At 46.9% G+C, this 11,189-nt stretch overlaps 2 protein-coding genes across 2 annotated transcripts in view; both read right to left on the bottom strand.

The window, feature by feature from the left end:
• Positions 1–4,616, bottom strand: part of ZNF619 (zinc finger protein 619) — a 10,282-nt gene extending 5,666 nt beyond the window's left edge. Inside the window, exons 1-2 of the mRNA XM_007447346.1 lie at positions 4,596–4,616; positions 635–788 (exon numbers count right to left, since the gene is read on the bottom strand). Of these exons, the coding sequence (XP_007447408.1) occupies positions 635–788; positions 4,596–4,616 (175 nt within the window). The remainder of the gene's footprint in view (positions 1–634; positions 789–4,595) is intronic.
• A 3,280-nt stretch (positions 4,617–7,896) lies between these two features.
• On the bottom strand, positions 7,897–10,976 carry RPL14 (ribosomal protein L14). The gene is made up of 6 exons (XM_007447344.1): positions 10,950–10,976; positions 10,337–10,438; positions 9,646–9,740; positions 8,584–8,683; positions 8,439–8,492; positions 7,897–8,230 (listed from the first exon to the last, which is right to left on the bottom strand). Exons 1-6 carry the CDS (start codon positions 10,950–10,952, stop codon positions 7,949–7,951), a joined length of 636 nt encoding a protein of 211 aa, XP_007447406.1. The 5' UTR covers positions 10,953–10,976; the 3' UTR covers positions 7,897–7,948.
• Positions 10,977–11,189: the final 213 nt, after the last annotated feature.

Raw genomic sequence — 11,189 nt, 5'->3', positions numbered from 1 at the left:
GGAAAGAGGGGAAGTTGTGTTTTGGCCACACCTTGCAGCTTGTGGGAATCTTAGTTCCCCGACCAGGGGCTGAACCCGTGCGCTCGGCAGTAAAAGCATGGAGTCCTAACCACTGGACCGCCACGGAATTCCCGAGAAGTCTCGTATAAAACCAAAGTGGCGACTTCCCTGGTGGTCCAGTAGCTAAGACTCCACGCTCTCAATACAGGGGGCCCAGGTTCAGTCCCTGCTCAGGGAACTAGATCCCACATGCTGCAACTAAGAGTTCATATGCCACAACTAAAGATTTCACATGCAACTAAAGATCACGCATGCTGCAACTAAAGATCCTACATGCCACAACTGAAGATCTCGCATGCCGCAACTAAGACCTGGCACAGACAATAATATAATAATAATCAAAAATAAATAATAAATTTAATTAAATTTATAAATTTATAAATAATAATTAAAAAAAAACCCAAAGTAAACCCAGATCTTTCTCCAGCAGCTACTCCTACAACTGGGGATTGGGGAGCTCAGCTAGCTCATGGAGCATCAATCGTGGTAGTATTAGAGATCCCAGATCCATTAAGGAGGAAACCAGGAGCCCCCAATGGCAAAAGCTGAGTTTTAGGAAGGAAGGAGGACTCACCTAAGGAAGTTATGCTTTCATAATTCTCCAGCATCACCTCCCTATACAGGGTCCTCTGTGCAGAGTCCAGGCTGGCCCATTGGTTCTGGGTGAAGTACACGGCCACGTCCTCAAAGCTCACTGATTCCTGAAACAACAGGTTCCTGCTCAAGCCCTGGATGGGGCAGAGGGAGCAGCCTGAACTCCAGGGAAGGGAGGAATCTCCTGGAGTCCATGGCTCTGAGCCCCAGGGAGGGTGTGTACTGGAAAGAAGAGCCACACAGCACCCCAGTCAGGCACAGCCCTCAGCCAGCATCCCCATTTTCAATGTGCTTGCCTCTGGGGCCCCACTACTGTCATCCCAAGCACACAGTGCAGCAACTACTCTTGTCCGCCTGGTGATCACAGCAACCCTGGGTCTGGTTCCATGGGCTGGGTCCATCTTTCTGGCATGTTTTCTAAAATGACCACAGCAGGTATCTTTTGCCCAGGCTCCTCCCACTCAGCTCCTCTCTGGATGGCCCCCTCCATATATTTTAGTATAGACAGAGGGGTGATTCTTCCTCTTCCCAACATCTTGCCTTATTAGGAAGTTGTTTGTCCTATAAAGGCTATGTCACCTTCTCGTTTCCTAACACATCTGACTCCAGGGACAGAAAGGCAGTCTCCATTCTTCAACATGGACCTGTCCCTGATCACCTAAGCTCTGTCCGAGCCGCCAACACTGTCCTCTTCATCAGGTGTGTCTCTTCCTGCCTCTCACTGGGGCCGTTTCCACCTTCCCAAGGGAGAAGGAAAGTCATAGCTTGTTTAGGCCATTGTGCCTTGTCCCGTGTCAGTTACTTTCACATCAATTAGCTCAATCCTTAGAACACATCTGTGAAGTCAGAAATATTATTCCCATTTCTAGATGATGGGGATCAGTGATAGTAAGCACTTTCAAATAAACAAAAGTGATACCTCTTTATCTGAGTATTTATTACAAGGTTGAATAAGGAAGCAAAAATTTCAAAATGAACTGACCACTTACATAAATTAGTCCTACTATAATATCTCTCACTGAATCACACTGTCCCTTATCCCAGTCTGTCATGACAACAACCGTCTCTTTGTGCTTAGTCCCTTATGGGTGGAAGAAATAACCAAAGAAGTATTGGAGGGCTGTAGCCATCATTGTAAAGATTGGTTCAGACAAGAACCATCGCTGGATGCTAAATCTAGGCGGAAATTTTGATGAGAAGCAGGATATGTGAATGCTCTTAAATGTTTCCCAACAGATTTATCAGTTGCACGGGGAAAATAATAACTATACAGTGAAGAAATCAGATAACACCTTGACCAGGAAATCTAAACATGGCTAGTGTGACTGATGAACTGGATTTCTAATTTTAATTTAAATAGGCACCTGTAGCTAGTGGCTCCCTTACTGAACAGTGGAGAGAAGAGACACTTTGCTGATGCTGAACGTAATATTCTGTCTTTACCTCCTTGAGAGTCAACAGCTGAGACCATGGTCCTGACCTTCTTCCTTCACATTATGGCTTCCACCCTCCTCTCCTCTCTAATTATCGACGGGTCCTTCGTTCTTTGTTCTCTGCAACATTCAGCTTCTCAACATCCGGCTCCATCTCTCATCACTCTGCTTTGGTCCTTTGCTAGTACTTCCTCCTTCTCCGTTATTAAATCAACAGCGTTGTAGATTCCTCTATTTGGGAAGCAGATAACAGAGCAGCACAGCATAACGGCTAACAGCACAGACTTTAGAGCTGTGGTTCTCAGCAGGGGGTGGGGTGGGGGGAGATACTGTGCTCAACAGGGAATATGTGGCAATGCCTGGAGATGGTTTTAGTTGTCACAACTGTCGGGTGGTGGTGATGCTACTGGCACCTAGTGGGTAGAGGCCAGGGACGGATGTCACTGTGGGGGACACAGGAGGGCCCCCCACAGCAAAGGGTTACCTGGCCCAAAATGTCAACAGTGCTGAGGTTGACAAACCCTGCTCTAGAGCCAAACTCCCTAGGTTCAAATCCCATCCCTATAGCCATTAGCTGTATGAACTTGGATGAGACACTTAACTTTTTGTGCCTCAGTTTCTTCATTTGGAAAACTGGGATAATAGCAGAACCTAGCTTATGGGGCTCTTGTAAGGATGGAATGAATTAATATGTGTAAAGCAAACATCACCTGGCACATGATGTTATATAAATCTCAGCACTTATTACAACCACAGATGAGATTAGGGGAACTTCCTAAAAGATTCCAAATAATAAATGTTTCTCATAGAGACTGGAGCAAAGGCTGACAGTTGTATCTATCCATATATCTATCTATCTATCTCATTTCTGAGAAGTCCTAAAAGAGAGCAACTCAGCTGAGAGGTTTGAGTTTTTAGCATCTCTTCTACCTGGAATGCACATGACAGCTAGAAATCAAGCAGCCACCTTGGATAATGAAGTAACCTTTGGCATGAGAGCCAGTGCTAGGACAGTGGAGCAGAAACACGGAAAGAACATGGAGGACTTCCCTGGTGGCGCAGTGGTAAAGAATCTCCCTGCCAATGCAGGGGACATGGGTTCGAGCCCTGGTCTGGGAAGATCCCACCTGCTGCAGAGCAACTAAGCCCATGAGCCACAACTACTGAGCCTGCGCTCTAGAGCCTGCGAGCCACAACTACTGAGCCTACATGCTACAACTACTGAAGCCCACGTGCCTAGAGCCCATGCTCCACAACAAGAGAAGCCACCGCAACGAGGAGCCCGCACACCACAACGAAGAGTAGTCCCCACTCGCTGCAACTAGAGAAAGCCCACACGCAGCAACGAAGATCCAACACAACCCCAAATAAATAATTAATTTTTAAAACAAGTAATTTATTAAAAAAATAAAGGACCTGGATGTGTGATGACAGTGGAGCTGCCACACTAGCCCTAGGCTGCCTCTCCCAGACTTCTTTGCTGTGAGAGAGAAGCTTCTATCTTGTTTAAGCGACTGTCGCTTGGGGTTCTCTTAGTGGAACATAATCCCCCATAACTACTATAGTCCAGACAAAGCACTTGGAGAGAACAGACTGTCCCCAAAGACGTTTAAACATTTCCTGACACAGAACTAATGCTGGCTTAAGTGCTGAAACAGAAGTGGATGGTCCAGTGTCCAGAAAAATGAACCAAGTACACAATGCTCTTAAGTTTCTGGGATGGACCTTTCTCATTACATGATACATCCATTACATGATATACCCAGCTTCCTCATTACATGATGTAGGACTCTGGAGAAAAATTTACTGAAATTATCCTGTACCACTAAGAAAACTCTGGAGGGAAAACTTCCTCCAATGCTGCATGAATTTGTGCCAACAATGGATACAGCCTCTTACGCAGGTTAAGCTGCAGTCTTTGCAATGGGCTAGAGGCACTGGCTTCAGCTCCAAACTCAGCATTCCTCCAAGAATTCACCTCCTTCATCAATCCACACCCTCCAATGCTCCCTGTTTGGGCTTCATTGTACCCTGACTCCATGGTCTGCAGAGTAAACTCCTCTTACGGGCGTGCCTGTTTAATCTTAGGAGGCAGTCTTCCTCGGTGTATTGTCACGCAGACTAGCACTCCCCAAATTTTAACTTGCCCATTAATTCCCCAGATATTGTATAAATCTATCTTCTGATCCAGGAGATCTGAGGTTCTGCCTTTCTAATGAGCCCCCTAGTGAGACCAAAGCTGCTCATCTGTGCACCGTACTTGCAGTTTGCATGGACGTAGATTCTCAGTTTCTAGGAGAATTTCTTGGCTGGTGCTCCCCTCTTTCCCAACCTGATCCTCCCAAGTTTATCCTACTCTCCCTCATCAACTCCCCTAACACACTCCTTTGCCATACTCTTTGATGGAGGCAAAGCTAAGCACAGGACTGTCCAAGGCAGGCTACAGGTCCTGTAAAGCCCTTTCATATCTGTTTTGAATATGGAAAGCTGGAAGAAAGCTCAGCTCACCTGGGACCATGTCTGGAGCATGGCTGATGACCCCTGGCTTCGTGTGGTGCCCTCTCTGTTTGGAAAAGAAAGAACCTGCAGAGCTAAGAGGAGAAAGAACCACAGTGAGACTGACCCTGTGTTGTTTCCCACACTTGCCACCTCTTTCTCCCTCAGTCTCCTCACCACTGTCCCTGGAAACATACTCTTAGGACACTGTGGATGGCCTCACTGCGCCCTCGCTAGGGATTCATTGTGTGCTGCAACTGCTCCTTTGTATACTCGACAAATTTGCCTGGTGAGGATGTAAATTCCTAGAAAGAATCTCTGAAGCAAGAGTCAAGGACTGCAGCTGTATTCATGGTTTTTAAGAAAATCCCTGACCCACTGTGAATGCATTACTAAGTAGTCTGCACTGAATGCTTCTACTGATCGTTAATGGCAGACTCTATAAACAAGCTTCTGGAGATAAAGTAGAGTAAAAGGGGTCCGTGGACCTCTGCACCGGCTGCAGAAAAAAATGCAAGGGGTGTTCTGACCCCGAGAGGAAAAGCTAAGACGCTCAACGTCCGAGTGGGCGATGCGGACCGGAGACCGCATCCACATCTTAACACTCCACCCTGGGAAGCAGGCGACCCCAAACGTCACCTGACCCCACCTTGAGTACCACAAATCAGAGGAGATCCGGCCGGCTCTTCGAGGCAGGAAGGTCTATCGCGCCTCTCCGACAGAAGGCTGGGACCAGGCTCGTGGCGCCCCGAGGGCCGCTCCGCAGCGAGTGCCAGGCCCTGACGCCCGAGCTCCGGATGGGGAGGGCAGGGCCAGTGGGGAGCAGGGTCGCGTAATCCCCAGCCGCTCGCTGAGTGCCGGCAGCCCAGCCGAACAGAGCCAAGGCGGAAGAGCTCCCGGCGGCGCCCTGGGCGCCTCTCTAGGAAGCCGGGAGGCTGGCCCTTCTCCATGGTTCCCCCAAGCCAGACCCCAGACTACTGATCCCGCACCAGCTCTTCGCTATGGCTGCTCACCCCAAGTTGACGATCACTTCCTCAAGGACAGTTACCACGTTATACTTCTTGTGATGCTTCGAGTTCTGGCGCTAAGGTTTGCTAGCAGCAACTTAATCTAATGAATGTAAAGCCCCATTCTCCCGCTTAGTGGCTGATGGCCTGGACTGTGACCTAAATTCATGAAGTCGGGTCTGACTATCCAGGTTCAAATCCTGTCTCCACCATTTATTCACTGTACGTCCTTGTGCGAATTACTAACCTTTTCCTCAGTTTTCCAGTTGAGAATGGTAATAGTTTCAAACTCATAAATTCAATGGATTAACTGACTCAGTCAGTTCATGCAAAGCACTTGTAACAACTTCTGGTTCTAAACTATCACACAGATACAGGCTGTGATACCGTGATTTAATAAATACATATTTGGGAAATTCCCTGGTGGTCCAGTTGTTACGACTCCTCGCTTCCACTGCAGGGGGCGCAGGTTCATCCCTCGCAGGGGAACTAAGATACCACATGCCACGTGGCCAAAAAATTTAAAAATTAAACAAATTAAAAAAAAAAAAAAAAAGTTTGGTCTTCACTTCTTTATGACACACGAAGTTTCTAAAATCCTTGGAGTCTCCGGAGTAGTGAGACTGCCTTTGTGTTTCCTGGTAAGTCAGCAGCTGGGGGCTCCCAACTTCGGGGGTGGCAGCGGGGGGGGGGGGCCTCGTCACCAGAGGAATCCACCAGGGGATTGGGACCATGTGGCTTGAATGCTAACCCCCACCGCCTGGAGCAGAGAGGGGCTGGAGATCTAGCTAATCACCAATGGCCAATATTTCAACAAACGTGCCTGCCTAATGAACCTCTATAAAAACTCTCAAGGGATGGGGGGCTCAGAGTGCTTCCAGGATGAATATATGAAGGTGCTGGCAGGATGGTAAGCTAGTGAGGGCAGGGAAGCTGTATGCCCCTTCCCCCCACACCTTGACCCCATGCACTTCCACTTGGCTGTTCCCTAGTTTTATCTTTTGTGACAAACTGGTAAAGTATTTCCCAGTTCTGCAATGAGCCTTAGCTCTAATAAACTGTTAAACCTAAGGAAGAAGTCATGGGAACTCCAATTTTCAGCTGCACAGTGAGAAGTACAGGAGGCCTGGGACTTGCAATTGACATCTGAAGTCGGGGCAGACCCCTTAACCTCAGGCTCACCTGGGTAGTTAAGGGTCAGAATTTAACTGAAGTGTGGAGAATTACAGAAATGGTGTAGGGGGAAAAGCAAAACAAAAAAACCCATACATTCACTATCAGATGTGCTGTAAAAACTCATAAGCACACAATAAAAATACTTTGACAAGCAAGCATTCAAAAGTTTATTACTCATGAACGCTACCTACACTACTAGAGAATGCAGTTCATGAAACTTAAAAAAAAAAAAATTAATCCAAGAAAAGGTGGGACAGAAGCACTAGTGGTAAACCAAGAGACTACTAGAAGACATCACTTATTTACATTAACATCAAGACTATCAAATGGCATCACCACTGCCACTTTGTTTTGGACTCTTGTCAAGGTAAGGAATACGGCCATGCTTGACACCATCTGACCTTCCCACTCTTGTTCCCAGGTTTCATTCAGTTCAACAGCACACGATCTGAATCTCAGGTATCACTCCATTTAAAAACACCCTATGGCTTCTTAAACCCCACCTGCCCAACACAGACCCAACAACTGGCTTCCGGGTCCAGTGGTCTCTGGCCAGTCCTCTGTATTCCTGAGGTTCATACCACCCTTCCCCTTACACCATCTTTCTTTTGGGTGGAAGCTGAAGATTCCACTTTAGACAACCCTCTCAGACAAGGACAGGTAACCCAAAATTGCCTGTATTTCCTCTATCACAGAAACTATTACACTGTATCACCTGCCTATTAATACCACCAAGCAAAAATGAGCTGTCCTCCTTGTCCCAGTGAGGCTCAGAAGCCAGCTTTTGATTAGAAATGATTGGGAACCAGAAACTTTAAGGAACCAATGTATAATGTATTTGTTTTCCTAGTTTATAAGAAAACTTACTAAACTTGAGCATCAAAAGCAGCTGAGATTTTACTTATTTATGGGAAATATATTTGTAAAAGGGGAAAAAAATTAACCCAGCGGTCTAATTATCATGATTTCCCATGAGAACATTACTTATGACTTTGTGTGATGACTGTGAGTCTGGGCAGAGTGGGACTAAGGAACTGATTCTCCAATGACAACATTAACAACCCTACCATCAATCTGCCTCATAATCCCGGCCCCAGTAACAGACTTTAATCCATACATTAAACAGATTTGCCAGCATGTCAAAAAGAACCTTTATTCTGTTTATAACAGCGTCTTATGCTCTCATGCTTTCTTGCCACATGCCTTTGGAGCAGGTGCTTTCTGGGCTGGAGCTTTCTGACACTTCTGAGCCTTTGGAGGAGGTGCTGCCTTCTGGCCTGCAGCTTTCTGGGCAGGAACCTTCTGGGCTGGAGTCTTCTTACCCGTAGCAGTCATCTTTTTTGCTGGAACCTTTGCAGCAGCTGCTGTAGTTGCCCCCTTAGCAGCAAGTGCTTTCTTGGGAGAAGCCTTCAGGAGAGCTGCCTTTTGAAGTTTCTTAACTTCAAGCTTGATTAGTCTATTCCTCTGAAAAATTTCAATAGAAATGTTTATCATATATGCATACAAAACACATGTCCATCTTACATATATGGAATATGTATGTATAGAAGACAACCCTTAAGATGTCTAAGACTCCTATAAGTCAACTTTGGTCTGTAAGCTTAGGCAAGCAGAATTAACCAGACAAACAAGTTTAGGGTTAGAATACAACAATCCTGAATTAAAAACTTACCATTTTCCTTGCCTTCATGACTTTATAACGATCAAAATCTGTCATCTTGGCTTTCTGTTTAAAAAAAAAAAAAAACCATCTCTGTCATACCACCTTCTAATCTTCCCCAGAAAAGGTCCAAATTCAAATGACTCTACATCATTACCTTTTCTCTGGCTTCAATCTTCTTGGCCCACCTTGTGGCTGCCCACTTTGCATTGATATCTGCCTTCTCCCAGGCTTCTCGGACATACTTCTGGCGGGCACTAGAAAGAGCCAATACCATAGATTAAGAAATCATCTTTGGGACATTCCTGGTGGCCCAGTGGCTAAGACTCCATGCTCCCAATGCAGGGGGCCCAGGTTCGATTCCTGCTCAGGGAACTAGATCCCACACGCGTGCCACAGCTAACACGTGGTGTAGCCAAAAAATAAAATAAATAAATAAACAGATAGATATCATCTTTGAAGCCACACAGATCCAAGGACAGCTTTTCATCCTCTGAAAAAGCACAATTTATACCCCTCGGGGCTTCCCTGGTGGCACAGTGGTTGAGAGTCCGCCTGCCGATGCAGGGGACATGGGTTCGTGCCCCAGTCTGGGAGGGTCCCACATGCCACGGAGCGGCTGGGCCCGTGAGCCATGGCCGCTGAGCATGCGTGTCCGGAAACTGTGCTCCACAACGGGAGAGGCCACAACAGTGAGAGAACCGTGTACCACCAAAAAAAAAAAAGAATCACAGAATGCCTTAATCCCTTACAAACAACTAGGAATAGAACCTCTTTATGGCTGTCAATAAGGAGACGATGTATATTAAATACTTAATAGCTGACACATACAAAAAGCTCAACTAATGATAAAGTTGCAAGAGACAATTGGTAGTTTTGTTCTGAAGCTAAAATGGACTAACATATGTTGGGGGAACCACATATAAAGGGAGGCTTTTGTTGCGTAAAACCTGAAAGAAAGGGGAACAAGAGAAAAAGGATGGGAAATCTGGATAAAGGGAAAGCCAGAGAACTACCGGACCGCAGGGAATTTTAGAAGTAAATAATGCCTGTCCACTTCTACGATGTAAATCCCTCTTCTAAACTGCTCTCACTTTCACACTGTTATGTTCTCAAGAGAAAAACAACAAAATAGCAAAAACATTTCTAAATTAAACTAAGCAAACTTTTGCTAGCAATAACAAAACTAGGAGAGGGGTGACAGTTGGTGGATAGTTACCTGTGTGGGAACTTGAGGATGAAGTCAGTGAGCTGCATGCATTTGAAAGGCATAGCCTGTCTCCTTACTTGAGTACAAGGTCCATCCACCAAAGCCTAGAAGACGTAAAATCAAGGATCTCAGTGTAAAAATGTAACAGCATTCAAAATGCAGATATTCTATATATTATTCCTTTCAGAATCATCAAATCCTTATATTTAAGTGCTTTTCTTTAAAGGTTAGAAAAACTAAGCAACAGTAGCACAGCATAAAACCCAACTACATATAATTTAAAATCTTTAACCCTTGCATTCCCAACAAATAACTTTATGATTATTCACGGCCTTTGGCCAATCCCTCAGTTGTGGTGCTCTAATAGTGACAATAGCAAATAATGGCTTTCTGTGTGCCTGGCTTTGTTCTAAACTTGCTTTAAACATAATAACTGATTTAAACCTCACCTATGTTTTAGCCCATAATTAGTTAAAAACTCTGCCTAGCTGAAGGAGCATAAGTATTACTCAAACTCAGCAGTACCCGCCAATTCAAGTTTGTACTCCTAACCCCTATCTGCATTGGCTGTTTCCTAAAATAAAGCTACCACCCGTAGTACTCCTATCCTAAGACGGCTGTTGGGACAATTACCATTATCATCTACACTTCATACCATCCACTGCCATGTGAAGCTGTGACACTCTTCCTTTGCACTTACCCTGTTCTGATCAATAACATCTACAATCGCGACCAGCCTCCCGGCGTGAGGCCCAAAGGAGACGTAAGCCACCCTGCCAACCTCCACGAAGCGCCTGAACACCTAAAATTGAGAGGTGGGGAAGAGAAAATGATTAAACATACTCCCTAGTTTGCAAGGCTTTGCAGCTTAAAGGTAGTGTGGCAAACAACAGGGAAAAAGAATGTTAGGGGTAACACGCCCAGGTGCCATGGAACCTAGATAAACGAAATCCGCAGAGGCGGCGGTAAAAGCCACGTTCCCGCTGGCCTACGGGGCCTGCCCGGCCGGATCACCAGCCCTATCCCGGCTTGGCCCCAGCGGCCGGGCCAAGCGACTGGCCACCCCAACGGTCTGACGCAGGCGGCCGAAGCTCGCACGCGTGGCCCAGGCAGCGCCAGGCCTACCGGGCCCCACACGCGCTCGTCGGGCGCGCATCCGGAAAGCTGCCAACTCCATGTCCTGCCCACCCGAGGACCCTCACCGCGCGCTACCTAAGACCCACTGGGCGCCATTCCGCGCCTCCACGCCCCAACCCAAGCAGAGATGGACCAGCACGGCAAGCAGACCCGGAGCCCACGACTGGCACACTCACCATATTGGCGGCGTTCGGCGAAAAGAAAGCCCCCCCCCCCTACTGTGCGCATGTGTAGAAGGCCGCCCCGCCCCTGCGATGAACGAGACGCCGACGTGGGCACCGATTGGTTGGGACGTTCGCCCGTAAGCGCACGCATGCTCACTGGGAAAACAAGGCGGAGCTCGCCGGAGCGTGCAGAAGCCTCGCCCCTTTTCCCGGACTGGAATCGCTGGATTGGCTTAGTTGATACCGCGGGTA

The sequence above is a fragment of the Lipotes vexillifer genome, unplaced genomic scaffold, assembly GCF_000442215.2.
Source record: "Lipotes vexillifer unplaced genomic scaffold, Lipotes_vexillifer_v1.1 scaffold1134, whole genome shotgun sequence".
In the NCBI taxonomy this organism is placed as follows: domain Eukaryota; kingdom Metazoa; phylum Chordata; class Mammalia; order Artiodactyla; family Lipotidae; genus Lipotes; species Lipotes vexillifer.
This window is presented reverse-complemented; position numbering and strand designations above follow the sequence as displayed.